The following is a 26,739-nucleotide window of genomic DNA, read 5'->3' as shown; positions in this document are numbered from 1 at the left end:
AGCATTTCTTCATCAGACACAGGAGTACGTTTCAGAACCAGCTGTGCAGATTATACATACAGAAAGAAAACAAGCAAGCAAAACAATGAATAATAATATATATATATATAGAAGAGCTTCTTAAGCAACACGAGGCCCACCTGAGCAGCGATTGTTTAAGGACAGAATTTTATAGTTTGACTGATTCAAGACGTGAGGATCAGGGTTCAAACGAGGCTACTTCCCAATAAAAAACCGTGGGAATAACGCCGTTCAGAATCAATTGTATTTTTATCTCCTGTATTAAAGATGGAAACAGGACACCTGGCCCAGGTATCAGGCTGTCTATACCCACACACCAAATTGTGACCCAGATTTGCATGCTGTTAAAACAGAGGGAGGCACACACTGTGGCTTACAATAACATATTTACATCTTCTCACACAGATGAAACCGCCTGACACGGCACTGGACAAGAAAGAAGCCCTGCGGAGGCCGAGGAGTTTGTATTACCACTAAACAGGGCTATTAGAGCTCAATAACGCCCCCACTTTAGCCAAAATAAATCCCCATCTGTTTTGCTTGCTACAAAAATAAACCTGTCTTCCATTAGATGCTGGAGAACCAGAACACTGAAGAAAGATTAGCAGCGTGTAGAGAAGAAATAAGACGATGGGATTCACAGACGATACCTTTAAATCTTATTCTCTGAGAGTGACGAGTTTTTAACTCATCGATGCATAGAATTCTACATTTTGGTGTACAGAAGAAACGTGTGTTTGCTAACGTACTAGCTTCCACCAGAGTTGAAGGAAATAAATGTGCACGATGGAGAGAGCACTGAAATCTGCAGAGACATGTGCTGTGAGCCGCGTGACAGTCACCTGCTGGAGGGGGCGTGGCTAATCACTCTTCAGGTGAAGTCAGTCAGGTATCGAGTCCTCACTTCTCTCTGCAGCCGTGCGAAGAACAACATCACATCACGGCTGTTTGTGTGAAGGCTTGCTCCCGGAAGACGTGTAAGGACACACCTGACATCTCAAAGGATCATTCGGCTCAGGGATTTTAAAATCTGCATTATGACTGGTATTTTCTCACCAGAAGCAAAGAAGATTTGTTGCCCCTGAAGAGAAGTGAAACAGCGAGGGACACTCGAGAGCTTCCCTGGAGCCAGAGTCATGCCTGTGGTGAAAGTAGAGAGCGGTTCTCCTTCTGAAAGCACTCTTCCGGTGAACGACGGTCAGAAAGGCCGTCGGAGGAAGAGACCGCTACAGCGAGGCAAACCTCCGTACAGCTACATCGCTCTGATCTCCATGGCCATCGCCAACTCGCCCGACCGCAGGCTCACTCTGGGGGGCATCTACAAGTTCATCACCGAGAGGTTTCCCTTCTATCAAGACAACTCCAAGAAATGGCAGAACTCCATCCGCCATAACTTGACCCTCAACGACTGCTTCATCAAGGTCCCCCGAGAGCCCGGCCGACCCGGAAAGGGCAACTACTGGGCGCTGGATCCCAACGCCGAAGACATGTTTGAGAGCGGAAGCTTTCTACGACGACGGAAGCGATTCAAGCGCAGCGACTTCACGACGTACTCGCCGTACGTGCACGAGTCTCCCGTCTTCTCCCCGGTCCAGATCACACGCTCGGTCTACCCCAACATGAGCCCAGCGGCCTTCTACCAGTCCTCGCCGAGCTTCAGCGCCGCTCAGTCCAGGGTCTTCAGGATCAACTCTCTGGTGGGCTCAGAGATGATGCCTCAGCAGTCCTGCCACAGCTTCAGTCCGGAGAGTTTCCAGCATCAGTCCTGCAGCTCCAGCTCCTCCAACAACATGTCCTTCTCCTACTCCAGCCCCGGACACGGACACGCTCAGGTATCCTATCCTCAAGGCAGCGGCCAGGCCTTCGGCTCGTCGGGGAGGATGGCCATCTCCAGTTTGTCTCCCATCGCTGGAGATGCTGTCGGAGACCCCTACAGCAGAACGTCTCCGGCGCAGCTGGGCTCTTTTGTTCAGTACAATAACTCTGCATCAGTAGGAAGCTCAGGATCCTACATCAGGCATCCAGCTTACTCAGGTAACATGGACCGGTTCGTGTCTGCCTCCTGAACAATGTTCTCCTCTGCGAGAACCGCTGGCACACGGGAACATTTGGAGAGTGAATTTGAAAACCATGATATTTAAACTGATGTTGCTATTGTTTGTGATTCCATCAGTAGACTGAGACGTTATTAACCTCAATCGACGCTTGTACAGACCTTTCCTATTACGACACAAAGTGCTCAAGTTAAAGCCAAATGTTTACAAAAATCAAACTTTTTTTGTTCTGTTTTTAGGAAGGGTCCGATTCTTTTATTATTATTATTCGAGTGAAATGTCTTCTTCGTATACGCTTTTCTTATTGCCATCTGTGTAAGTCTAAATGCTTCCATTTACTTTAAAGGAAATGAGTTACTACATCTTCTTAATTCAGTGATATAAACATGTCTCTACGAGAGGATGTGTTGCTGTGTTCTTTAGGATGAGGTGCACCACATCACACCACACAAACTACAACGAAATTTATAAGAATATTCTTTTATATATATTTATATATATAATGAAACTTTTATGTTTTCTAATATGCAGTCGCGCTTGATAAATGCGGGTGTATTTCGACACACAGGTTGGGTTTTATATACAGGAACAGAGCTCCACATTAAATCTTGTCTGGAACAAGTGGATTTGTTTAAAGGAGTAAGTGAGTACGGAGTAATATTAACTAACTACATGTACTTACTATATGGTTAGGGTTTGGTTTAGGGTTACTTGCATTTAATTATGCATAATTGTTTTTAAGTACATGTAATGTGTAAAAGGGCACCTTAAAATAAAGTGTTACTTACACAACTAATCTAATATGGGAGCATCTACATTTCAAGGAGAATGAATCAGATTTTATTAAATTTGGCGTAAACGGTGAATAATAAAGGATAATCAGTTGAGTCTCACACAGCCTTTCTGATAAAAAAATTATCAACTTCACACAGAAGAAATATACTGCGGTAAATATGCAGTTTTTATATTTATAACATATAGCCTAGTTATCAACATGACACGACCAAGAGTGCATTGTTCCTGATAACCAGTACCAGTGCAAATTTGACATTGATTTCATACGAGAGTTCAAACGAGTAGTTAATAAATAATTAAGTGACTTACATTTCAGTACAAAATGATAAATTTTTACTGTTTTTGTTTTTTGTAAATTTTAGTAGTAACTTTAGTCAAATAAAATGTCATTTCCCAATAACAGAACTGAGGCCATGGGTTAATGCTGAGTGATAAACTATAGCTACAGTGACTGGAGAGCGAGCAGGTTAATGTCAAGCGCTGTGTAGTGAATGTGTGTATTACTGCGGTTATGAGTGTGGTGTTTAACAACAGTAATGTGCTGATGGGTGTCAGACACTAGGAAGGGTGCGTTTGTGAACCACTGCGTTCTGAGAAAACATTTCATATTTTAATTTAATGGTGAATACACACAGAACACAAACCATCCAAACATTTACGTGCTAAAAACATCCTCCAGCTAAACCTTCCCTTTACAGAAACTTTAACAGACTTCACTTATTTATAAATTACATTTATTTCTAAGAGAGATAACCCCAAATAATACTTTACACCTGGTTTTATATTATTGAAAAAAATAAAGCTTATTAATATTATATAACTTGGAAAGAATAGTTTTCTAGCACTAAAATAATGAAAGCTGACATACATTTTTAAATGTAATTCAGTCATAAAATTGTTACCATGCAGTTTGACACAAATTATTAGTTATTGATGTTTTTTTTTAAGTTCACAATGATTGTACATATTTAAACTGGTCCGAATAAACGCAAAAAAAAAAAAAAAACGTTATAAGAAAGGTGAGGTAAATGAATGATCATTTTCATAGGACCTCATCTTTGCACCACATGAAAACTTATTTAAACTCTTTAATTAAAAACAAGTGACCAAATATCATGAGCTTTACACACACACACACACACACACACACACACACACATACATATATACACACATACACATATATATAATTTGAATCAACACCACAATCATAAAGCAATCTATTCTGTCACACAACTCTGAGATCAGGGCAGAGATGAAGGAAGCGTCGTGTGTTTGTGGATTAAAATCACATTTACACAATATTACTCTTGCTGTGACGAACTGAATGAATCTGCACAAATCCAGCGAAGGCAAGAGGTAGAGCTCGGAGTCCTAACACGGACGAAGGGAAGGTTTATGAGGAGTAGAGACGGAGCTATTGAGCATCAGTGAAGCAGAACACATCAGAGAACACGGCGCTTGAACGACTGGATTCAGACAGAAGCAGCGTTTCACAAGCACTGGCACGATCAGAAGAACTGTGATTAATTACTCATAAATCAGACAGAGTACATGACAAAAAAAGCCTTTTAATTAATATTACATTTACAGAAGGATTCGATCTGATCACGCACAGTACACGGATACACACTATTCTCTGCTCGGTGTTCGTGTGCCATCTCCATATTCTCCTCCAGCTCCCTGCACAGTTTCCTCAAGTTTCTTTCATCCTGACAGAGCTCAAACAGACCACTGACTTACATTAGCACTTGAGAGCTGAATGAAAGAGTTGTGCAGAGCTGTGATCTCTCCTGGTCTTCTTCAGCTGTGATGCGTCTCTCAGACTCCAGCTGCAGCGCCTCCTGCAGGACACATCTGAAACAGCAGGAGACGGATTCAGACAGACAGAGCACGCGGAGTGAACACTTACACTTATAAAATCATTTAAAACCTAACTTTAGTTTATACCAGTGAATATGGCTTTGAAAATGACTGCACTCTTCTTTTCTGTGGCACTATAACTGATTTACATTAGAAAACACTTTTAATGACAAGCGACATTAGGGTGAGTGCTTCTGCAAACCCAGAAAGAATATATTTTTAGAACATAATATTCAGGAAAAAAAAACGAATAAAACTGGAATTTTAATGAAAAATGTCTCTTATACAAATCAAACCATGTACATTTTTTTCTGTCAAAGATATAAATTAATTTCAATATATTTGTCTGACAGACATTAACACTGACCCCCATCGAAAACATGCTTCTCTCTTAAATATGATCTAAAGACTTCTTTTGTGCACAACTGAATTTACAAAAATAAATAAAATCAAAACTAAATCAAAGTTGTTAAACAAAATCTTAACTGAAACAAATGATAAACATTTAGTACTTTGATGTTCAGGTGTGATTCAGATATTATTTGATGTTTATCTCCATCAGATATGAATCTTTGATTCTACTGTGATTAATTTACACTTTATTAAAAGGAATAGTTCAGACAGAAGTGACATTTGATGACAATTCTATTTGAAGCATTACAATATTGCAATACATTACATACAATACATAAACTCTTGATGGAAAACTCTTGACTATTAAAAACTGAATACAGGTTTAATAGAACTGACATCAAAATAATTTTGTGTGGACTCGTATGCCATGTTTTTAAATCTTCTTAAATAAGCTTTGCTCATTCCTCTTTTACAGGGATGCACTAATGAACCCAGAACTAATCGGATATATTAAACATCAAGGAACAGATTTATTACTAAAAACAAAAGCCCATTCAAAATACACAAAACATGACAGCTGGGGTCACGAGGTTACATCAGTCTGACAGCAGTGAGCGTGAGCGTGTGTTCTTTCTTCGACTCTTACCTTCGCGGATCACACGCGCTTTTCTGATCGTTACCGTTTATTTTAATCCTGAAGAGAAATAGCGTTATCGATTTACCCGCCAGTGATGCGTTCAAAATAAAACGCACGATCTCCTGATTGGATAACAACAACGGAAACGCGGCTCTTCTTCTTCACTGTTTCCGTGTTCACAGCGCCGCCTGCTGGACTGCACTGGAAGATCTTTTGTTTTAGGAGGCCTCTAAAGCTGTTTTAATCACGTGGTTCGTGTGTGGTCATTTATTAAACCTGGGTTTATCAAACTGTTCTAAATCAATCTCTCACTGCAGACAAAGACAAAATATAAAAGCCATTTTATTTTAAATAGTTGTACAAACAAACTAAAGGTTTATGACAATTTGTTTTTCCTGCGAAGTTCTAGATTACAAACACTAGAGGGCACAAAAGTGCTGTAACATTTATTATTTGTATTATTATTAATATTAACACTATATCTGTATTGTGAGTACTGATGAGTATAATATACACATAGAAATGTGATTTTTTTATAATATACATTTGTTCTTGTTCAAAACTTAATCTCTAGAGACAGTAAATTAGTTGGTTAAAATGTTTTCTTCTGTAGAAAAGAGCATCAGATCATCATCTGCTGGAGGATCAAAATGCTTAACTGTATAAATGAACCTGAAGTAGGAGATTTCAGCAAACACCTGCATCAATGACAAGGTCTCCGTCGTCTTCGGGCCCCAGATCCTCCATCAGAAACCCTTCCAGAGGGTCTTCCTCTTCAGGATCTCTTTCTCCAGCATCTCTTCCATGTTGGTGTCCTGTCTCAGGAACACGAAGCACTGAAACCACATTCACTTTTCCTGCAGCTAAGAGAGTCATTATCTGCTGAAACATTACTGCAGAGCTGGAGAGATCCGCTGTGCTCTTATCTTCTTTGTAAAGACAGAAGAAAGAGATAAAGGAGGTCAGTCGGTGTTTCTGTGACTGTTAGTCTGACCGCTGCTCCTGACCTGGTCAAGAGCTGTAGACAAACACAATCAGTGACATCAGATATCAATCAATAGACATCAGGATCTAATATATTTGTAATATAAACAGTATGTATAATTTATATTGTATCAATTATCTAAAAACCCTTATTTAAAAAAAACTACTCTCTGTAGTTACTGGAACATGAAGAATATCTCAATATTTATATTAAATATGAGATACAATGAAACTTGTATTTATCTTGCCTTAACTTATTTTTTAATTACGTGTTGCCCCAGGAACCATCGATATGCAAATTAGTTACAGTGAATAGATACATTGTATATAATGAGAAAACCTGTTTATGGCCATTTTACACACAAACTGTATAATATCAAATCATCCTTTTAAATCTTTCATAACAGTCGAGAATCATCTTTATACAGGTTTAGGTATAATAAAACCCTAAAAATGTAATGTAAATAATTTAAATCAATTGTTTTTGCCTTTTCATGTATTTTTATTATTTATTTTTAAATGAGTCCTGCTGCCCTCTAGAGGATGTAATATCTTTTTTATTATTACTGTTATCGTATTTTGCTTTCTTATGTTCTAAGCAATGCAACCATGTGAATTTTTTTTTATAAAACTCATTCTTGTCTGTGTCCAGGAGGTAAATACAGATATACTATCAGATAATGATGAAGCCCAGACAGAAACAGGGCTCTGTGTTTGCCGATGTGTGCTTTATTGATAAGATAAACAAAACATTACATGGAATAAAAACATACAGCACATCTACCAAAACAAAAGAAAAGTTTAAGCGCCACACGTGGACGAGCTCTCCATGCGCGTGCTCGTGGCTGCAGTGCGCGCGGCCGCCGAGGGGGGCGCTCTCGAGTATATATTCTCCTCCATGGTTTCTGCTCTCAGAGTAACTTCGCTGGCTTCAGATCATTATACAGTCCCTTATTCTCCTCATCTTTACACAGTTTGGGCTGAACAGAAATCCCTGAAAACAAAGAGTCGAACTCCTGAGGCGCGATATGGACATGAAGAAGAGGATTCACCTGGAGCTGAGGAACAGGACCCCATCTGATGTGAGCAATGCTGGGGATCACATTAGTGAAGTTAGCTGTGTGTGTGTGTGTACACGGGGAGCACATGGGTGTAAAGCCCTGCAGAAAGTAACGTTACATGCACGGGTTCGTCGGTGTTGATGTGAAACGGTCAGACTGAGGAACGTTACTTCAGTTAAAGCTAAAGCGTTATTACATCTTATAAGATCTGTGCTGGACGACGCTTAATCGCTCATTATCTGTTTGTTTGAGTGAACCTCGGCGGTAGAATATGTTTGGGATGGTTTATGTCTCTGCGGTGGCCATGTTTGTTGCTTACATGAGGCGAAAGTAATGAAGCAGATCTTCTGTTCTAATAATAAAACACCGCCGGTTCAAAAAATAAACGACATTTATAATCTGACGAACATAGGAATTTTAATTTACAATGAACCGATATTTAAAATAAAGTGTTTCATACTGATAAGAAAGTGATATTTAACACGTGTGTTCTGTTGGTTACACTGTTACTCGAGGCGCGGATTCCCGCCATTACTTCCAGCGCGCGCACACCGAGCACAACACTCACAAAATACTCGCGATGATGATCTTCAAGAGATTTCTGAGGTAATCCGTAACCAAACGTGTTCAAAGCCGCAACGCGGATCTGAGAGTGAGAGAAAAGGGTTAAAAGCTGCATGTGATTCTCGTAAATCCGGCGGAAATGCTTCAGTTCGGTTTTAAAACCGACTAAACGTCGCGTCAGATATGATTCTGCCAGAGTCACGACAGTATCGTTTGAGTTTCCCTCTCCTCGTGTTCTCCGAGGAGTCGCCATGTTGTCTCTCGAGAAAGAAACTCTCCATTTTTGTCTCGCTGTTAACTTCCGCTTCGTCTTTCGCAGCAGAGTAGCCTTACGCCGCTTCCGGTCTCGTTCGCAGTTTGGCGCGCGGGATTTGAGTTTATCATCGTGACACAAACACACACTAGTTTCTCAGCAACTCAGTCACTTTCTTTTGTTTTTCTCCCCAGTTCAGAGACTTTTATTCCATGTTAAACTGCTGAACTTTGAGTTCTTGCTCTTATGGATCCTTCCATGAGCTGCAGCATTTACAGTGAGTGAGTGAGTGTGTGTGTGTGTGAGAGAGCGAGAGAGTGTGAGAGTGTACATGTGTTAGTCAGTGAGTGCGAGAGAGTGAGTGTGAGTAGTGGAGCCCGACCGATATGGATTTTTGGGGGCCGATGCCGATATTAACTCGAAAAGAGCTGATTTATAAGCCGATATTTTGATTTTGAAAATAAACTGGATATTAGACCCATTTCCTATATACTGCACTTACACAACATTCAATAGCAAAATATCTGCCTGTTCTATGTATGTGGGCTGTATAAACCGTTTTCCAGAAAGGATTTATGTTTAAAAAAAAAAAAAAAGCCTTAGATTACAGTCTCAATGACTAAACAATTGCACATCAAAAGTATATTTTTTTTAATGATCAAAAAACATTTTGATTTTACATTCTGATTTTAAACATTTAACACTTTTACTTTCTTCCAGTTGAAGCTGGTTTTAACAGTCTGTGTGTGTACTGTAAATAAATTATAATACTAAAGTTAAAGTATTTGCAGAAGTAGTCCCACACTTTGCTGCTACAGCATTCACCTTTTTCAGCCATCTGTAGGCAGAAAGAGAGACAGAGAAAGAATAAGCATGTGTATTCAAGGGTTAGTTCGCTCCAAACATGAAAATTATGTCATTAACTCACCCTCGTGTCGTTCCAAACCCGTGAGACCTCGTTTATCTTCAGAACACAGTTTAAGATATTTTAGATTTAGTCCGAGAGCTCTCAGTTCCTCCATTGAAGCTGTGTGTACGGTATACTGTCCATGTCCAGAAAGGTAAGAAAAACATCATCAAAGTAGTCCATGTGACATCAGAGGGTCCGTTGGAATTTTTTGAAGCATCGAAAATACATTTTGGTCCAAAAATAGCAAAAACGACGACTTTATTCAGCATTGTCTTCTCTTCCGTGTCTGTGTGAGAGAGAGTTCAAATCAAAACAGGATATTCGGTTCGTGAACGAATCATTCAGTTCACCAAATCGAACTGAATCGTTTTAAACGGTTCGCATCTCTAATACGCATTAATCCACAAATGACTTAAGCTGTTCACTTTTTTAATGTGTCTGACACTCCCTCTGAGTTCAAACAAACCAATATCCCAGAGTAATTCATTTACTCAAACAGTACACTGACTGAACTGCTGTGATAAACACCGAGCCGAGGCAGATAACGAACAAAACATTGACTCGTTCACGAGTGAAGAACCGTTTCTGTCAGACGCGTGTGATTCGTGAACCGAGGAGCCGATGATACTGCACATGTGTGATTCAGCGTGAAGCAGACCGACACACAGAGTGTCTGAACTGAACTGATTCTTTTGGTGATTGATTCTGAACTGATTCTGTGCTAATGTTATGGGTGCGGGTAAACCGTAGGCTTGAATCAAGGGCAATCATCGCCAATGACTCCATTACGTCGAGCGCAAAATAACCGGTGAACCGTTTTCTTCAACCGGTTTATTGAATCGAACTATCCGAAAGAACCTCTGGTGATCCGAACACCGATGCAACCGGTTCTTGACTCGTGAACGAGTCAGTCTATTGTTCGTTATCTGGCTCGGCTCAGTGTTCATCTTCACAGCAGTTCAGTCAGTGTACTGTTTGAGTGCATGCATGACTACTTTGATGATGTTTTTCTTACCTTTCTGGACATGGACAGTAGACCGTACACACAGCTTCAATGGAGGGACTGAGAGCTCTCGGACTAAATCTAAAATATCTTAAACTGTGTTCTGAAGATAAAAGGAGGCCTTACGTGTTTGGAACAGCATAAGGGTGAGTTATTAATGACATAATTTTCATTTTTGGGCGAACTAATCCTTTAATAATATCACTCATGTCATCAGAATTTTTTTTTTTTTTTTTGTCAAGCAATAGGTATGACCTATTACCTACTTATATATTTAACCATATTATTACAACATTTTCCTGTTATGTCTGTAAAGCTGCTTTGAAACAATCTGTAAAAGAAAAAAGAAAAGCGCGTGTTCAGCTCACATTTAGTTACATGTCCCCTGGTTTAATCATTTCTGACGCACCTACTGTAGTTACTGTAACTACACTACATTTGCTCTCACAGACACATTCACAACGGACCCGTATATCTTCTCCTCTTGTCTTTGTGCAGTCTGAATCAAAACATCGTCATGCGCTGGCGAACGTAAAGGTAGCCTACTGTTACCGGAAGATTACGGAATCAATTTGAAGTTGAATGGTTAACGTTAGTGTCATGAACACACCGGTGTCAAATTTGAGAAGAACCACATTCAAACAAGTTAATGCACGCTGTACATAACTTCATAACTTCTAGTCATTGACTGATTACAGGCCCCCCCCCCCCCCCTATATTTAGAATAAGATAAACGCTAATGTTATAGTTTGACCTCTTATTAACTTCCACTAATAAACATGGTATTAGCTTTGTGGCTAATCTAATATAGCAATGCATTAGCGGCTGTAAGTGATGTTACAGAATATTTAGAAGTGATAATGATAGGACCGTTAGCTAGAACTACCACACCGTTTTTATATACAGTGTATGAACTAAATCATTTCACATGACGAACGACAGACTCACCGTCAAAACAGTACATCTCCGTGGCTTGGCTGATCGCTTTCTTCTATAGTGGAGTTGCAGACTCTCTGGAGCTGCGGAGCTCCCTCTGGTGGGCAAACTCTGCAACACTCATAACATGAGTGAAGCATGAGACTCTGTTTCTCATGTTTCATCGGCCGTTATAAACACCGATGCCGATTTAAATACAATAAGCTCATATCGGCTGATAATTTTGGCTGGCTGATATATCAGTAGGGCTGTCGCGATAGTCTATAAATCAATTAATCGCACAATAAAAAAAAAAAATGTGCTCCATTAATATTTTCGGCCACTATAATTTTTTTTCTCTTGTTATTTAAATAATGTAGCATGTCGTGATGTGGGGTTAGTCTGGATAACTGGCATATAATCATAACATACAAAATTAATTCATTTTAAACCACACAAAGTCAACATGTTGGTATTTCTTGCTCTAAAACTGCGATAAAATAAAAGTATTGATCTTTTGAAAATGTGTACCTGCGTTTTTATACCATTATCGTTATATCAGTTGAAACTCGCGATAACTTCTTGTACAATTTTTCATTCCGCAAAATTTATGACAGGCCTTAGAGTGTGTTCGAGAGTGAGAGTGTGTGTGTTTGAGAGTGTGTGTGTGTGTCTGCGCGCAAGAGTGAGTGTGTGCGCGAGAGAGTGCGAGTATGTGAGAGTGAGTGTGTCTCTCTCTCAGTGTGTGTGTGTGTGTGTGTGTGTGTTTAACCCTCATGTTGCTGGTTTCTAGGTCCGAGAACTGGTGCTTGATAACTGCAGATCAAATGAAGGGAAGATCGAAGGCCTCACAGCAGAGTTTGTTAATCTTGAGTTTCTAAGTTTGATAAACGTGGGTCTCCTCTCGGTCTCGAATCTCCCCAAGCTTGGAAAACTGAAGAAGGTGAGCGCACACACTCCTGACGGGGCTCTGCTGAGGTGTGTGTGTGTTCTGACGTGTGTGTGTTTTTGTTCTCAGTTGGAGCTCAGTGACAACAGAATCTCTGGAAATCTTGATGTTTTAGCTGAGAAACTCCCGAATCTCACACATCTAAACCTGAGCGGCAACAAACTGAAAGACCTCAGCACGCTGGAGCCCTTGGTTTGTACTGACTTCTGTTCCCATCAGCTTTCACACATTAGAGTGTCCACCGCTCGAGCTTCTACAGTCTGCCGTATCATAACTAGAAGTGTGCAGCTCTAAACTATACAAAGATCTAACTGTACATGGATCTGTTCACTTTGACAGAAGAAACTCGACCATTTGAAGAGCCTCGACCTTTTCAACTGTGAAGTCACAAACTTGAACGATTACCGGGAAAGTGTCTTCCGGCTCCTGCCGCAGCTCACGTATCTGGACGGCTACGACACGGACGACCGCGAGGCCTCGGACTCCGACGGAGACGCAGACGGAGTCGATGATGACGAGGATGAAGGTCAGTGGGGCCGGCTGTCAGTTCAGTGTTTCGGGGGTTAATGATGCTCATTCAGATCCCTTTCAACACAGATGGAGAAGAGGATGGAGAGGAGGAGGAGCTTGATGAAGAGGAAGATGATGATGAAGATGAGGTTGAAGTCGAGGATGATGATGATGAAGGCAGTGGAGAGGATGAGGTATGAGCTGATTTCGTGTGTACTGCTCTCAACAGAAACTGGTTTAATAACATCCGCTCTTCTATTCCAGGATGAAGATGATGATGATGACGATGATGATGATGATGAAGGTGAGTTGTATTGTAATGAGCATGGCTTCCTGCAGTGTGTAAGTGATTATGAATATTAATTTTTTTTCTCGCTCAGAAGAAGAGCAGGGAGAAAAGGCTGCGAAGAGGAAACGAGAGCCGGATGATGAAGATGACGATGAGGATGATTAAGAGCCGATCTTTCCGTCCTCTGGTCTGTCCCGTGACCCCTGACCCTAGCGTTCAGCTCTGTTCTGGATCTTCCTCGCGCTCGTGTGGCAGGACCTGTGGGGACTTTGGGGACTGGGGTTTAGTTTTGGGTCTGTGCTTTTAATATTCTGTTGAAAGTGTTTTTTTCTGTTGTTTTTTTTTTGGTTGACATCCTCCCTCTTTAGTTTATGTTCCAAGTGTCCCGGGAAGATTGCTCTGGGGTGTGTGTGCATCACTTCAGCGTGTGCCTGAGGCACCAATCAACGTCCTAGATACATTTTTACTTTCTGTAAGACAAAAACTTTGTAAATAAAATAACATTTTGTGCTTTGCTCACTCTCCAGTGTCTGTCCTTTGAGGGTTAGTTCTCTGAGAGATGATGATCCTTCTTCAGATGCACACTTTAGGACTGCTCTTTTTCATCTGAGAGAGAAACTCCTACTTCTCATTATAACATGCAATTCTGAGAACATACCAAGTTTTTTTTTTTTTTTTTAATAGGGTTTATTAATTGCAGAGGGGGAAAAAATCTGAATTGCATTTTTATCTCACAATTGCGAGTTTAAAACCATGCGATTCTGTGAAAGGCAAATTGTGAGATGAAAAGTTGCAATAAACTTTTTTTTTATTGATTCAGTGGTGGAAACCGCTTCTATTGAGGTGTGTGTGTGTGTGTGTGTGTATATATATATATATATATATATATATATATATATATATAATATAATTTTTTTTTTTTTGCCAGTTTCTTAACGCTCTTGGGTCCTGATGTTTATGTCTAATAGTTTATAACAATCAAAATGCAGTGACAAACCAATATAGTCACAAATATTGAAAACCCTTTCTTTGGAATCCAATCACTTGTGTTCTCAGATGATACTTAATTGCATTAAAGCTTATTTATTTTTTAGTTCTTTTAAATCCAGTTAAGCAAATGTATGTTTGGGAGGAAGCACACTGGTATTACCAAACTAATGATGAGCTGTTCATAGAGCCCTACATATGATCCTGTCATACTCCTCTCATATGACTTTCACATATTTACATAAAAATTGAACCCAAATTACTGAACAGCCTTTCCAAAAATACTTCTTTTAATGATAAATCTACTTCCAGATAGAGAGGCACAATACTAGGTTTGTGCAAATATCTAAATTCAAGTTTGTTCAAAATAGGTTTTAATACAGATTAAATCCATATTGTGTTCTGTGATTGATGAGAAGTGGTTGTGTTTCCTCTCTCAGCCACACGAGGGCGCCACATCTGTTCCGTTTATATTTGTTCATGTCTGTTATTCATTGTTCAATTAGTTCACAGAACAGTAACTGATGTTAACAAATACAACTTTTGATTTGAAAACTATACTAAGTTTAGAAATTAAGATGAATAAATAATGTCAGTTTGAGTTATGGCAAACGTTTATTTGTAGCAAATGTTTTATTTAATCTACAAAAGCCTCTCTTTTTTTTGTGGCTTTTTTATCTGAGAGCCCAAATCATCAGAATTATATCAGTTTAGGATTCAAAAAGAAAAGACTGTAATCAAGGTCAACATTTAGAAAATATCTGAGCAACAACATTAAAATAGCATCTTTATGAACCTCCCCTTGTTCTCTTAATTAGCTTTAGCATTATTATTATTATAATCATCAAACTTTCATGCCTCATCACTCATCCATTTAAATAGAAAACTAATCAAAAAAAAAAAATCCCTGTTACAATCATATTCACGAGTAATCTCAAATGACCCAATTTATAAAACACGTTCATTCAAGACATTTTTAAAATAATAATAATAAACATTTAAACAAGTGTGATCGCAAGCTAAAAACATGTTTGCATAGTGCTAAAGTGTAAAACTAAAAACCCTTTCATAAAGGTTGTAGAGTATTTCTGTGCATACAAGCAATGCCTTTCCATAAAGAGATGAGAAGATGAATGTTTCCTTCAGCCGGATCATGAGTGACGTCAAACCAAGCAGCTTTTCCCCCAAACCGTGTCTGTGAAAGAAGCTCGTGTAGATCTGACCGGACTCTGCTGAAGTGACCGCAGCACAACAGGCTTTTACTGGTTTCTCTCAGAGAGAGTCTCGTGAGTTTCTCTGGTTCCTGATCTCCAGCTCCAGCTGTTTAATCCGCGTGTCCTTCTGGAGAAGCTGCTCCTTCAGTCTCCGGATCTCTTCCTGCTGCTTATAGAACAGCTGGGGTATCTACAGACAGAGACTGGTGTTAGAGGAGCGCATGAAAACACTCAACACCTGGACGTCTGGAGCCCTGCAGCACACCTCCTGCTCGGTTTCTGGAGCCGAGTCCAGCTCTCCGTTACTGATGTGGCTTGTGGAGCTGCGGTCTTCATCTGGAGATGCTCTGGGACCGTCCAGACGGTCTGGATCGTGGGAATGCTCCGCAGACGAGTCCAGTTCACTTCCAGGCCTCAGAGACATCATCACAGGATCTGCGGAGCACAGACACACATCGAGTCCGTTTCATTCTCTCAGTCACTGCTCCATTATTTCTATAACATCATGTGCAGAATGTGGAAACAATGGTTCTTCTACATTTTGAAGCAGCTTCATTTTTATGACTGTACGCTAAAAAAATGGAATGTTTAAACTAGACTTCAATCTCAAGTTTCTCCTAGTAAGTTCTTGTCTTGAGATGCTGTTTGGACACCTTTGTCTCGTCCAGAGATCCACTCGTCAGCGGTCACAGCGGCTCGGTTCGCAGCGGTCAGCGGGTAGATGTCCTCCTGATAGGAGTCTGACTGTGGAACACAACACAAGATCATCTGATGAAGCCAAACTGATGGAGCAGGAGCTGTGTGCATCTGAGGACAGGTTTATACCCTTCGAGGAACGATCATGGACACAGGCTCTATGAGGCTTTTGGCTGTCACTAGTTTGTAGAATCGGAAGATTTCACAGGAACACACATCAAGACCTCGCTTCGGCATGACTCCTGGAAGAGAACGCAAAGACGTCTGAGGATGAGAGAAACAGCCGTGTGAAGAGGAAGAATACTCTCTTTGTGTTGTTTTTTAATGGATGAACCAGCTTCAGATCATCTAAACTCTGTTGAGATGGATCTGTAATGAGGGAACCGGGTCATGATGTGTGTGTTCCTGTCCTCACCTATCCCCTTCTGTGGCAGAGGAGAGCGGTATTCAGTCAGATAGTGCACATATGGCTTCTCTGAGCTGATTTCATAGTATCTGATATTTCCATCACCCTAAAGATGAAAGGAGCAGTGTGTTATCCACGAATCCAGCTCTCAGACACTAGTAATCCAGGTTAGACACACTCACTTTTCCAGCTATGTAAAGCATGTGTGTGTCAGGATCATAGAAAGGGAAGAGAACACCTGAGGAGCCGTCCAAGTCCTCGGAATAAGACGACTGAGAGAGGTCCTCCTGCAGAACACACACACACACACACACACAGAGAGAGAGAAACACATACACATACACACACACACACACACACACACACAGAGAGAGAGAAACACATACACATACACACACACACACACACACACAGAGAGAGAGAGAAACACATACACATACACACACACACAGAGAGAGAAACACACACATACATGCACACACACACACACACGCGCACACACACACACACACACACACACGCGCACACACACACACACACACACACACATGACAAACAGACATACACAGAGACACACACACAGAGACACACACACACACACACACACACACATCTTGATTAGTCATGATTAGCCTAGGCTTGGGGTAAAAAAACAAAAAATAAACACTGAAAGTGACAAAAATATCCAAAATATTTAAATGTGGTGACCGATAATTCCCCCAAAGTGAGAAGTCCCATTTTTGTCTGTGTGTCTCAAAAATAAATACATAAAAATAAATAAAACTCTTTTACTGATTGTAAAACCATATATATATATATATATATATATATTTGTTTTGTTTTGTTTTACCCTTTGAACTAAATGGCCTCTAAACAATATATTTATCTTTTTTTGTGTTTAAATACTAATACAAAAAAATGTTTTTAAATGTTTTTGGGGTCAGAAGGTCCAATTTTTCTTTTTTTGGTCAGCAAGCGTGCATTAAATTGATCAAAAGTGAAGAAGACATTGTTACAAAAAGTAACTATGTCATAAAAAGACATTTTAATGTAACACATTCACGTTTCCAGCATTTTGATCAAATGATTGCAGAAGCGACAGTTTTAACTCTGAAAGAGAGCGAGGTAAGATTTAAGTAGCAAAACATTTAATATCCGATGGAAATGATGAACGGCTGACCGTGATATCTAGACTTTGACTCATTTATGGCTGCTTTGGTATCTTTTACATGATTCATGATTCATTCTAACAGACTGTGACTAAACAAGAAACATTTTCATTATTTTAAAAGATCATTTGTTTTCCAGGTAACAGGTTAATAACCACAGTCTCTGAGACTGAGAGATTACTGAATGAACGAGAATGAAACAAAGACATGTTCTGTGTGTTTTTCCACAAGTATGACTTCATAAAGGACAAGTCTATTTCGAGCAGCTCTTACCAGATCCCAGAGTGCAATCTGACGATGGTTATAGAGTGAGTTACCCGTGGAGAGCAGCATGTGCAGGTTCCCAAGAAATAGCACTTTACTGGCTTTGTGTGTTTTACTGTCGGTCTCCTGAAATCACACATTACACACATTACATTCTCTTTCACTAAAAACATACGTGTAAAAGCAAATCAATCACCCGTGTGCTGGGAAATAAAATAAGAAATGATGAACTGAAGTCTTGTTTTGCTCTGAGTCGCATGAAGAGACAACAGTGTGAATGTTTGAGCTGATCAAGCTGTGTTGGAAGTTCATTTCTGTGCAAATACATGTACGATATGCTCCTAATTAAAATCAAGTGAACTTCTGATGGACTGTGTGGGAATGAAGTGTGCTCCAGCTAAGAACATGTTCCTCAGAGCAGATGGAGCAGAAGGTGAGACCTGTAACAGGACGCCGCTGCGTGGATCGATCACACGGATCTTCTTGTCCTTGCAGGACGTGGCCAGTCTGCTTCCGTCTGTGTTGAAGGACATGGACAGAACCACATCTGAGTGCACACCGATGCAGCGCACAGGGTTCTTGATCACCTGTTCAGGAACATCCAGCTTCCACACCAGAACCTGCACACCAACACACCAACACACCAACACACACTTAAAGGAATAGTCCACCGCAGACCGGGAAAGAGTGATGAACCTACAGAACTTACTTGAAACAATGAATCAGACCGCTATAAGTGAAAAAGCATCCAAACACAAGAAGCTTTCAGAAAACAAATACTTTCAGTAGGAGTGACAAGAGTGAGGGGCTAAGCCTCAGAACACACAGGACACACTTCAAATAAAACAGGGTGGCTCTATTGTTTGAAAGAGCCAAGTATCTCTATACACTTATTTTTAAGGAGCTCTCACACATGCATTAAGACTGCACTTAAAAATTACATAAATCATGTAATGAGATTAATGTTTTAAATATAACATTTGGAATATAGAAATACAAAATGTAAAAAAAAAAATTCAAATAGAATCGCCAGTAGGTGGCAGCAGAGTGCTGTGTGAATGAGTGAGTCGTTGAGTCATTTATTCGACTGATTTGTTCAAAAACACAGATTCATTCAGTAAAATAACTGCAGTGTGTTGCTTCAGAGATCCACAACGTGGTTTTGTTTGGAACCATTTTCATTATAACATTGTCCTACAATTGAAATCACTTAAAGTGGGGGGGGGGGTGAAATGCTATTTAATGCATACTGAGTTTTTTACACTGTTAAAGAGTTGGATTCCCATGCTAAACATGGACAAAGTTTCAAAAATTAAGTTGTAGGTTTGAAGGAGTATTTCTGTTCCAAAAATACTCCTTCCGGTTTGTCACAAGTTTGGGAAAGTTTTTTTCGAGTATGGCTCTGTGTGACGTTAGATGGAGCGGAATTTCCTTATATGTGTCCTGAGGCACTTCTGCCGGAAGAGCGCGCTCCCGTATAACAGAGCACTGAGAGCACAACAGACTTCACTGATCAGAGCGAGAGCGTCGCCAAATGTCACAAAAGAAGTGTGTTTTTGGTTGCCAGGGCAAGACAACCCTGCACAGATTACCAAAAGAGAAACAGCATTAAGGGACCAGTGGATGGAGTTTATTTTTACAGAGCATCAACGGAGTTGTGCAAGTGTTTGTGTTTGTTCCCTGCATTTCGAAGATGCTTGTTTTACAAACAAGGCCCAGTTTGACGCCGGATTTGCACATCGTTTATTTCTTAAGGATGATGCAATCCCAACGAAAAAGGGTCATGATCGTGTGTTGGAACCGCAGGCGGTGAGTAAAACTGCTTCAAATATCTCTGTGTTGTTAACTTAGCTATCGGCGCGTCAGCACATCAAGTAAACAACATGAGATGTTGTCATCAAACTGCACTTTACACATGTACAGCTTAAAAATAAAAAATAAAAAAGACGACATAAAGTGAAACTTAGTCATTTTCCAAAACCGCTAAGCAAATATATTCAGTTTCAGTACATACCACATAGAGACTGATTGCTGATGCTGCTCTCGTTCAGTTTCAGCCTCTGGATCTGATTCTGGATCATAAATATACGCTGAATCTGACTGTTAGCCATGGTTTGTTTTGGTTGGTTTTTTCCTCACGGTGTCACAGCTTCCACATGCTCTCAACGCAAAAGCCTACTGGCGCTCGTGATTCTTTAGCTCCGCCCACACGTCACGCCTCCAGCCGCTCGTGTTTTTCCGGGAAAAATCGGTACAGACTATCTTTCTCTTATGGATATAATAAAACTAAAGACTTTTTGGAATTATGAAGGATGCAGTACTACTCTATAGGTACTCAAGATTAACAGGAGATTGAGTGAAAACCAGCATTTCACCCCCCCCCCCCCCCCATTTAATGTTAACGTCTCGTTTATTGAATTGTCGGCCTGACACAAAGAAAAGTCTGATCTCATTGGCTGGATCATACAGATCACACAAAGGACAAACCTCAGAGATACAAGACATTTTTTCTTTTCAGAATATATTTAAGGACGCACACTCAACCAATATCACTATTTTGTCTCCTGGAAAGGAAGTTAAAGATGATAAACTTCAGCATGATCACACATGATAGTGTGCGTCTGGTGACGTGTGAAAAGAGCTCGTTATCACTCTGAATATTTCAGATGTCTTCTGGCTCACACTTCCTTGGGACCAGTCGACTGAAATCCTGTCTGTCTTCATTCCATGACAAATATGTGTCCAGTTTAAGCACCTGGTAGTCGTATCCAGCGCTGAAGATGATGTTGTTGGCGGTGGGATGCCACTCAATGAGGCTGACGCGGCGGGAATGACCCTGAAGCTCCTTCCAAGGCACCGTGATCTTCCTCAGAGCTCCATGCTCAGGGATATCCCAGACCTTCACCTGAACAACAAACATGACCACACAAGACACGCTGTAGTTCGGCGGTATCAGAAACATCCAAGCTACTGGACTGACGGTGGACAGCAGGACATGAGATCATCAGATGTGTGAGGGACTTACTGTGGCGTCCTCTGAACAAGACGCTATCCTGAAGTCATTAAACGGATTCCATTTGATGTCAAGTACATTGCCTCTGTGACCAGAAACCTTTGGATGATGAGGGTTTACCTTCCCAGTCTGAGAACACACACAACAACACGATTTCTGAAGATCATGTGACACTGAAGACTGGAGGAATGAATATTCAGCTTTACCATCATATATATATATATATTAAACATAAATCTCACCGATTGTATGTGAAAACAATTTAAAACATTGTTGAGAACACTTCAGTCTCTCAATGTCTTTTACACAGATTAGACTGAAACAGGACTGTTTGATAAACTGAATCAAAGTCATTTCAAGTTTGACTAAGAGTCATAGCATAGAAATGTGTTTGCTAATGACACAAGTCTCAACAAGGAGAACATCATCTGTTAGCCCAAAAACAGTTACGTCACACTAATGAATCAGTTAACTGCTAACTTGACTTTATCATTTTTCATATCTGGGCCGAAACATGCAAGAACCTGTTATGTGTGGTCAGACCATTTTACATGACGTGTTTGTCGACTTCATCAGCATCATTGCAGGATGTTTTGTCATTAACAAACACTGAAATATTTAGCTGACACAAACAAATGTCATGAATTAAAAATTACATTATATCTGTGTCTGGATTTGTGTTAGTTAAAAGAGGACAATCTTGTGTGCACATCCCATTCTCCACTTCTAACAAAACCCACTTAAGTTAACATTAACAGAAAAGCACTTTTTTACAAGCTTCGGAGTTGGGGGAAGGAGAAAAGACCGATGATACAGAAAGATGCCTCAAGGCCTTCATGCCATTCTTGAGAAGTGAGGTAACGAGTGAACACACACCAATAAAATGACACGGAGAGCTACAGTGTGTCAGAACAGGTACACGTCCAGGAGTGTGTGTGTGTGTGTGTTACAGAAAGATAGAGTGTGAGAAGCTATTTTTGTACGTTAGGCTGTAAAATAAAAGAAGCTCATAAAAATGCAGGTAAAAAGGTCTTCCTTTGCCCGGAAGAACGAGGCAAGATTCTGTAACTCGCCACACTGTCCTTAACATTTTCCAAAAAACATCTATGTGACGAAACTCTGCATGCACAATCAAGACTAAATGAAAAAATATTCACAAGATTTCAAGAAGAAATAAATAGTTAACCCGTGTGAAAATCGAACGTGTGTTAAAAGCACATTACACACAGTCCATACAGTATCAGTGCTAGTCACAGACATGAGTGTGTTTGACTCACGTGATTGATGGACAGCACCAGGAAGTCTCCGCCCCCTGCACATTCGGTGATGACGGCGATAAAGCGAGGGTTGACGGCACAGAGGTGATTGTCATGAACGCTCTGGGTGATGGGGACACCATCGTAGCAGTTCTCTTTAGAGGCCGGCTTCCCAAAAACGTGTCGATACTTGGAACTATGGTACTGAGGACGCCATGTCATCTGGATTGAAACAGAAGACAAAACAGAGAAAAAACTTGCATCACAATTTTTTAGACTTTAAAAATATCTAAATGTGGCTCTCATGAAAGATCTGGGTAGAAAGAGTATTTTTCTGTGTAAGAAGATTAGAAGGGGTTTTCAGGGCAGATGACGGTTGTTATTGATCAAGTAGGCCGATAACCGATATTTTGAACCGAGATATATATATATATATATATATATATATAATTAATGTCAAAATTAAGACTAATAAGGACAAAAACGTCCTTTGAATGCTTTTATATCATTTTATCAGCAAATTGTTTTCGAAAATTACAGATAACCATTAAAAAAAAGCTTAATATCGGTGCCGATAATCGGTTGACTCCTGCTTGGGAGCATTTCTCATCAGTTCATTATATATAATTTGCTTTAATAATCTAATCTGCAATCGTTGTAACTTCAAAGCCATGCAAAGTATTTCCAAAAGAGTTTGTCCTGGGGGTCAGGAATTGGCTGGTTAGCATTACTAACTCATGATTTGCTGCTCAAGAAACATTTCTGATTATTATCAGTGTTGAAAACAGCTGACGAATATTGTTGCGGAAACCATGATATACTTTTTTTCTTTCATATTTCATGTATTTAAAATTAACCAAAGTTTTTTAAAAAAATCTACAAATTAATCAATTATCATTAGACTGCACAATTTCACAGAAAGTTGCACAGAATTCTAGCATCATTCAAAAATATCTACACATATCCATCAACCCCTGGTAGGTTATTACAGTTAACAGCTAATGTTTTACCAATACTAGTAGAGATTTCTACATGGGATGTTACCATCCACCTCACTCTGTAACTTCCAGCTATTTCACAAACAGAACTGTGTGTCAGAGACGTTAGCATCAGCTCTGATGACTGCACAGATAAATGCTTTGTGAAAACAGTGTGACAGGTTATGACTGAAGGATAAAGTTCCCAAGTACTGGACAGAAAAGCAAGATCAAACTGCAGAATGTCAAAATAAAATCAGGTGTTCCAACAAGTGGATTCACATATCTGAGCTGAGTGCAGCTGAAGAGAGCCAGAAACAGATAAGAGTTACAGATCCGACAGTTTATAGCCGTCTGACTGGAACTGAAACCAAAAAATGTTGATTGCACAATCAACTGCTGTACACCAAGACATTCACACACACCCGAGAGGAACATCTCCAGCTTCCCTTTAAACGCAGTGCATCCTGGAATGAGAATGTGTGTATATTCTGTGTCTGATGATTTATCAAGCAGCTCTGAACATGAATCCATACTAAAACACACTGAAATCAAGTTAAGAGCATATGAAATATATGAGCTAATGCTTCTGTGACAGGTGTGTGTTTGAGTTGTTCGAGGCCGGTGTAATGATTAACGGAGTGATGGATGGATTAACTAGCATGGGTGTGCTGGATGCCAACAATAGATATAAAAATAATCATAACAATACCACAACCTTCTTATTAATGTTTGAAGCATGAATATAGGATAACTAAACATGACGTCATCCAGACAGAATCTGGAGCATGGCACTTAAATTCATCTTTCTGGATGAAGCTCAAAATTAACATTAATTAACAGTGTCTTTATATCAATTACTAAATAACACAGGTAAAAAAAATGAATGCAAATAGTAATAAAAACAACAGTAACAGTTTATAAATAATAGTATAGTATAACATCCTCCATCTTTCCAAACCCCATCCGGATTGAAATGGACTCATAGTTTCTAAAGATCTCAACGGGTCATTTATCTGAATCACGGTGTGATGTTAATGTCATTATGGAAACTACTCACCCTGTCTGTGCTGAGCACACGAACACCTGAGAGAAAACAGTGAAGACGCAGAAATAAAAGAGCAGAAATATCCACAGGCAGAGTCAGTCCATTTCACATCTGTCGAAAAACATCACAGACAAAGAAGGAAGAAATCCACGTAAAGGCAGTTAGAAAAGCAGAAGATGTGAAACTTCTGTCCTGCAGCCTCAGTGAATGTGTGTGTGTGTGTGTGTGTGTGAGCCCAAGCAGGTAAGAGATCATGTGCACACTCCCTAAACAGGCGGCACCTCCCAGCCGAGGGCCAGGTGTGAAGCAAACACAGGACAAACTCGTCACACTGATTTCCCGAACATCAATAACTGCAGCTACAGTGATGACACGTCTCAATGTGTTCAGTTTAATACATATTCTACACTCATGCATTTGCTTTGAGATTGCATTTACAGAAATGTTGTTTATTTAATTATTTCTATGCACAGTTTATCAAAACACAGATCAATTTCTCACTTTAAACACATCTTCAGTCTGTGCTGCTTGTTGACAGTGAGGCTGTTGTTAGGTTTAGGTGTTGTGTTTAAGATTAAGGTACTAAAGTATGCTCATGTAGAATAATAAAGTACTTTATAAGTACTAATAAACAGCTAATATGCTAGTTATATGCATGCGTAATAAGCAACTACTTAATAGTAGGAATCTGTCCTTAAAATAAAGTGTTATTTAAAATTCTAACAAACAGCCAAATGTATCAACTTTTATTAAAATGCATGAAAGGATTCAATCACTGCAATATTCACAACTTTGCTTAATTGGTTGGGATCATCAGTTATTTCTTCTACGGAGCTGTAGTGTAGTAATGACTTTTCTTCTATATTTTTGCTCTTATAGCTTCTTCATTCTTTCTGATGTGCGTGCTTTGCTTCTTTATCTTTTCCAACAGAATGCATCATGAATATTTGACATATCATCCATTCTTTGTGGTATTCAAGTCTGAATCTGTCTCAGACGTTTCACCTGAGCGGAAGTCAAAGCTGTGTTTCCGTGTGACTGTACAACAAGGAAAGCTCGGGCATTATCAAGTAATATCTGAGTACAGAGGAGTGTAGGCTTTGTAAAGAAGCAGGGCGAAACAAACCCACTGGAGTCAAACAAGTGGGAGAGTTACTGCATGCAACACACACACACACACACACACACAGGTCAGCTTTATTCCGAAAGAGCAGACAGAGGTTGGAGAATTATCACTTCTATCAGATGAGTTCAAGTTTCACCTGAAAGGTAAGTTAGAAACTGAACACCTGCGAGGCATGAGATGACAGGAATGGCTGAAGTTCACACTTCCTTCAGAGATGATTCAGGCTCTGTTCTCAAGCAATGAGAGAGCAGCTCGACATACTGTACATCTTTCTAGAAGACTGAAGAGCAGACTAATGTAGAGATTACAGACAACATACTGAGGAGGAAAGCTCCTTCATTCTGGACAGGTGTTTGATCTTGAATGGGAAGATCTGCATTCTGACCAAACACCACCTGTTCTCAGTTTCTGGGCCACCGAGACCTCACTGAATCACTGTCTTCGACTGTTGTTACGCTGATTGCTCCTAAAACATTGAGAAAGACTGTGTTTTGAGATGATAAATGTCTCTGGGAGCTTATTTATCCTAACTCTTCACTCTTGCAATAAAGGTCTTTAGGTGAAGTTTGATCAGGAATGAGGACAGGAGCGCATACCTTGGACAAATAACGACAAAAACAAGCAACTTTATTGCTTTATTGCACCAACACAAGATCTCTGTTGACTGACACCCTAAAGTCCCCAAATAAGCCCGTGACGTGAAAGCAATAAAAGCTTGATCACAGCTAGCTTTCGACATGTCAGTGTACGTGTAATGATAAAAAAGTAAATATAAATAAAACAGCATGATATAATGCAATGATGCATGTGTTGAGTAAAGACAGATGTGCACAAAAGCTGAAGGACGGGGCTCATTTGCATTGCTCTTTCTTCCTTTCCCCCCTCTCTCTCTCTCTTAAAAAGTGGGAACATTCAATTTGACTTTCAAAGCTTGCATTTGAATTTCCCTGTTAAGAGAAAAGCAGGCTTCTGTGGCTGGTCCTGAAAGAGTGAAACATGTCCAGCCCAGTCTGTTACACAACACATGAACATTAGTCTGAATAACTCGAATGAATTAACTGAAGAATTCTCCTCCAAACTGATGCTGAAAGGGATAAGTGAGGCACGAGTCTGTACTCTCTCATTTCTGGGTTTTATATTAATATGGCATTGTATATTAAATAATAGCCACTAAATAGATCCAAAGATAAAGTGTTTATATAACTGATGAGTATCTAGGTGCACCTGCGTACACGAGGGGAACTATATCCTGAATCTGCAAACAATACAGCATCTGCTCAGCAGAACACAGGAGAATCAGAAGAGCTCATGAAACCTGAAACCAAATCAATATGTTTACCAAAGCAGGGATGTGCCACACACAAATGAGCAGAACAGAGCAGTTAATCATCATATCAGATCATGTGACACTGAAGACTGGA

General features: G+C 39.9%; 3 protein-coding genes across 3 annotated transcripts; 2 read left to right on the top strand and 1 right to left on the bottom strand.

Moving 5' to 3' along the window:
• Positions 1-1,126: 1,126 nt before the first annotated feature.
• On the top strand, positions 1,127-2,108 carry LOC113105646 (forkhead box protein E1-like). The gene has a single exon (XM_026266890.1). It carries the CDS (start codon positions 1,158-1,160, stop codon positions 2,085-2,087), a length of 930 nt encoding a protein of 309 aa, XP_026122675.1. The 5' UTR covers positions 1,127-1,157; the 3' UTR covers positions 2,088-2,108.
• Positions 2,109-7,633: 5,525 nt separating this feature from the next.
• Positions 7,634-13,681, top strand: LOC113108621 (acidic leucine-rich nuclear phosphoprotein 32 family member B-like). The gene is made up of 6 exons (XM_026271834.1): positions 7,634-7,790; positions 12,208-12,357; positions 12,433-12,555; positions 12,703-12,889; positions 12,961-13,177; positions 13,257-13,681. The coding sequence occupies exons 1-5, from the start codon at positions 7,737-7,739 to the stop codon at positions 13,071-13,073; spliced, it is 627 nt and encodes a 208-aa protein (XP_026127619.1). The 5' UTR covers positions 7,634-7,736; the 3' UTR covers positions 13,074-13,177; positions 13,257-13,681.
• A 1,740-nt stretch (positions 13,682-15,421) lies between these two features.
• On the bottom strand, positions 15,422-24,443 carry LOC113108871 (coronin-2A-like). The gene is made up of 12 exons (XM_026272288.1): positions 24,205-24,443; positions 22,189-22,389; positions 20,924-21,040; positions 20,654-20,803; positions 18,339-18,518; positions 17,908-18,024; positions 16,648-16,752; positions 16,475-16,571; positions 16,189-16,301; positions 16,017-16,107; positions 15,629-15,798; positions 15,422-15,553 (listed from the first exon to the last, which is right to left on the bottom strand). The coding sequence occupies exons 2-12, from the start codon at positions 22,387-22,389 to the stop codon at positions 15,422-15,424; spliced, it is 1,473 nt and encodes a 490-aa protein (XP_026128073.1). The 5' UTR covers positions 24,205-24,443.
• Positions 24,444-26,739: the final 2,296 nt, after the last annotated feature.

This window comes from Carassius auratus, chromosome 1, assembly GCF_003368295.1.
Source record: "Carassius auratus strain Wakin chromosome 1, ASM336829v1, whole genome shotgun sequence".
In the NCBI taxonomy this organism is placed as follows: Eukaryota; Metazoa; Chordata; class Actinopteri; order Cypriniformes; family Cyprinidae; genus Carassius; species Carassius auratus.
The sequence above is the reverse complement of the archived record's forward strand: the minus strand, read 5'-3'. Positions and strand labels throughout refer to the sequence as shown.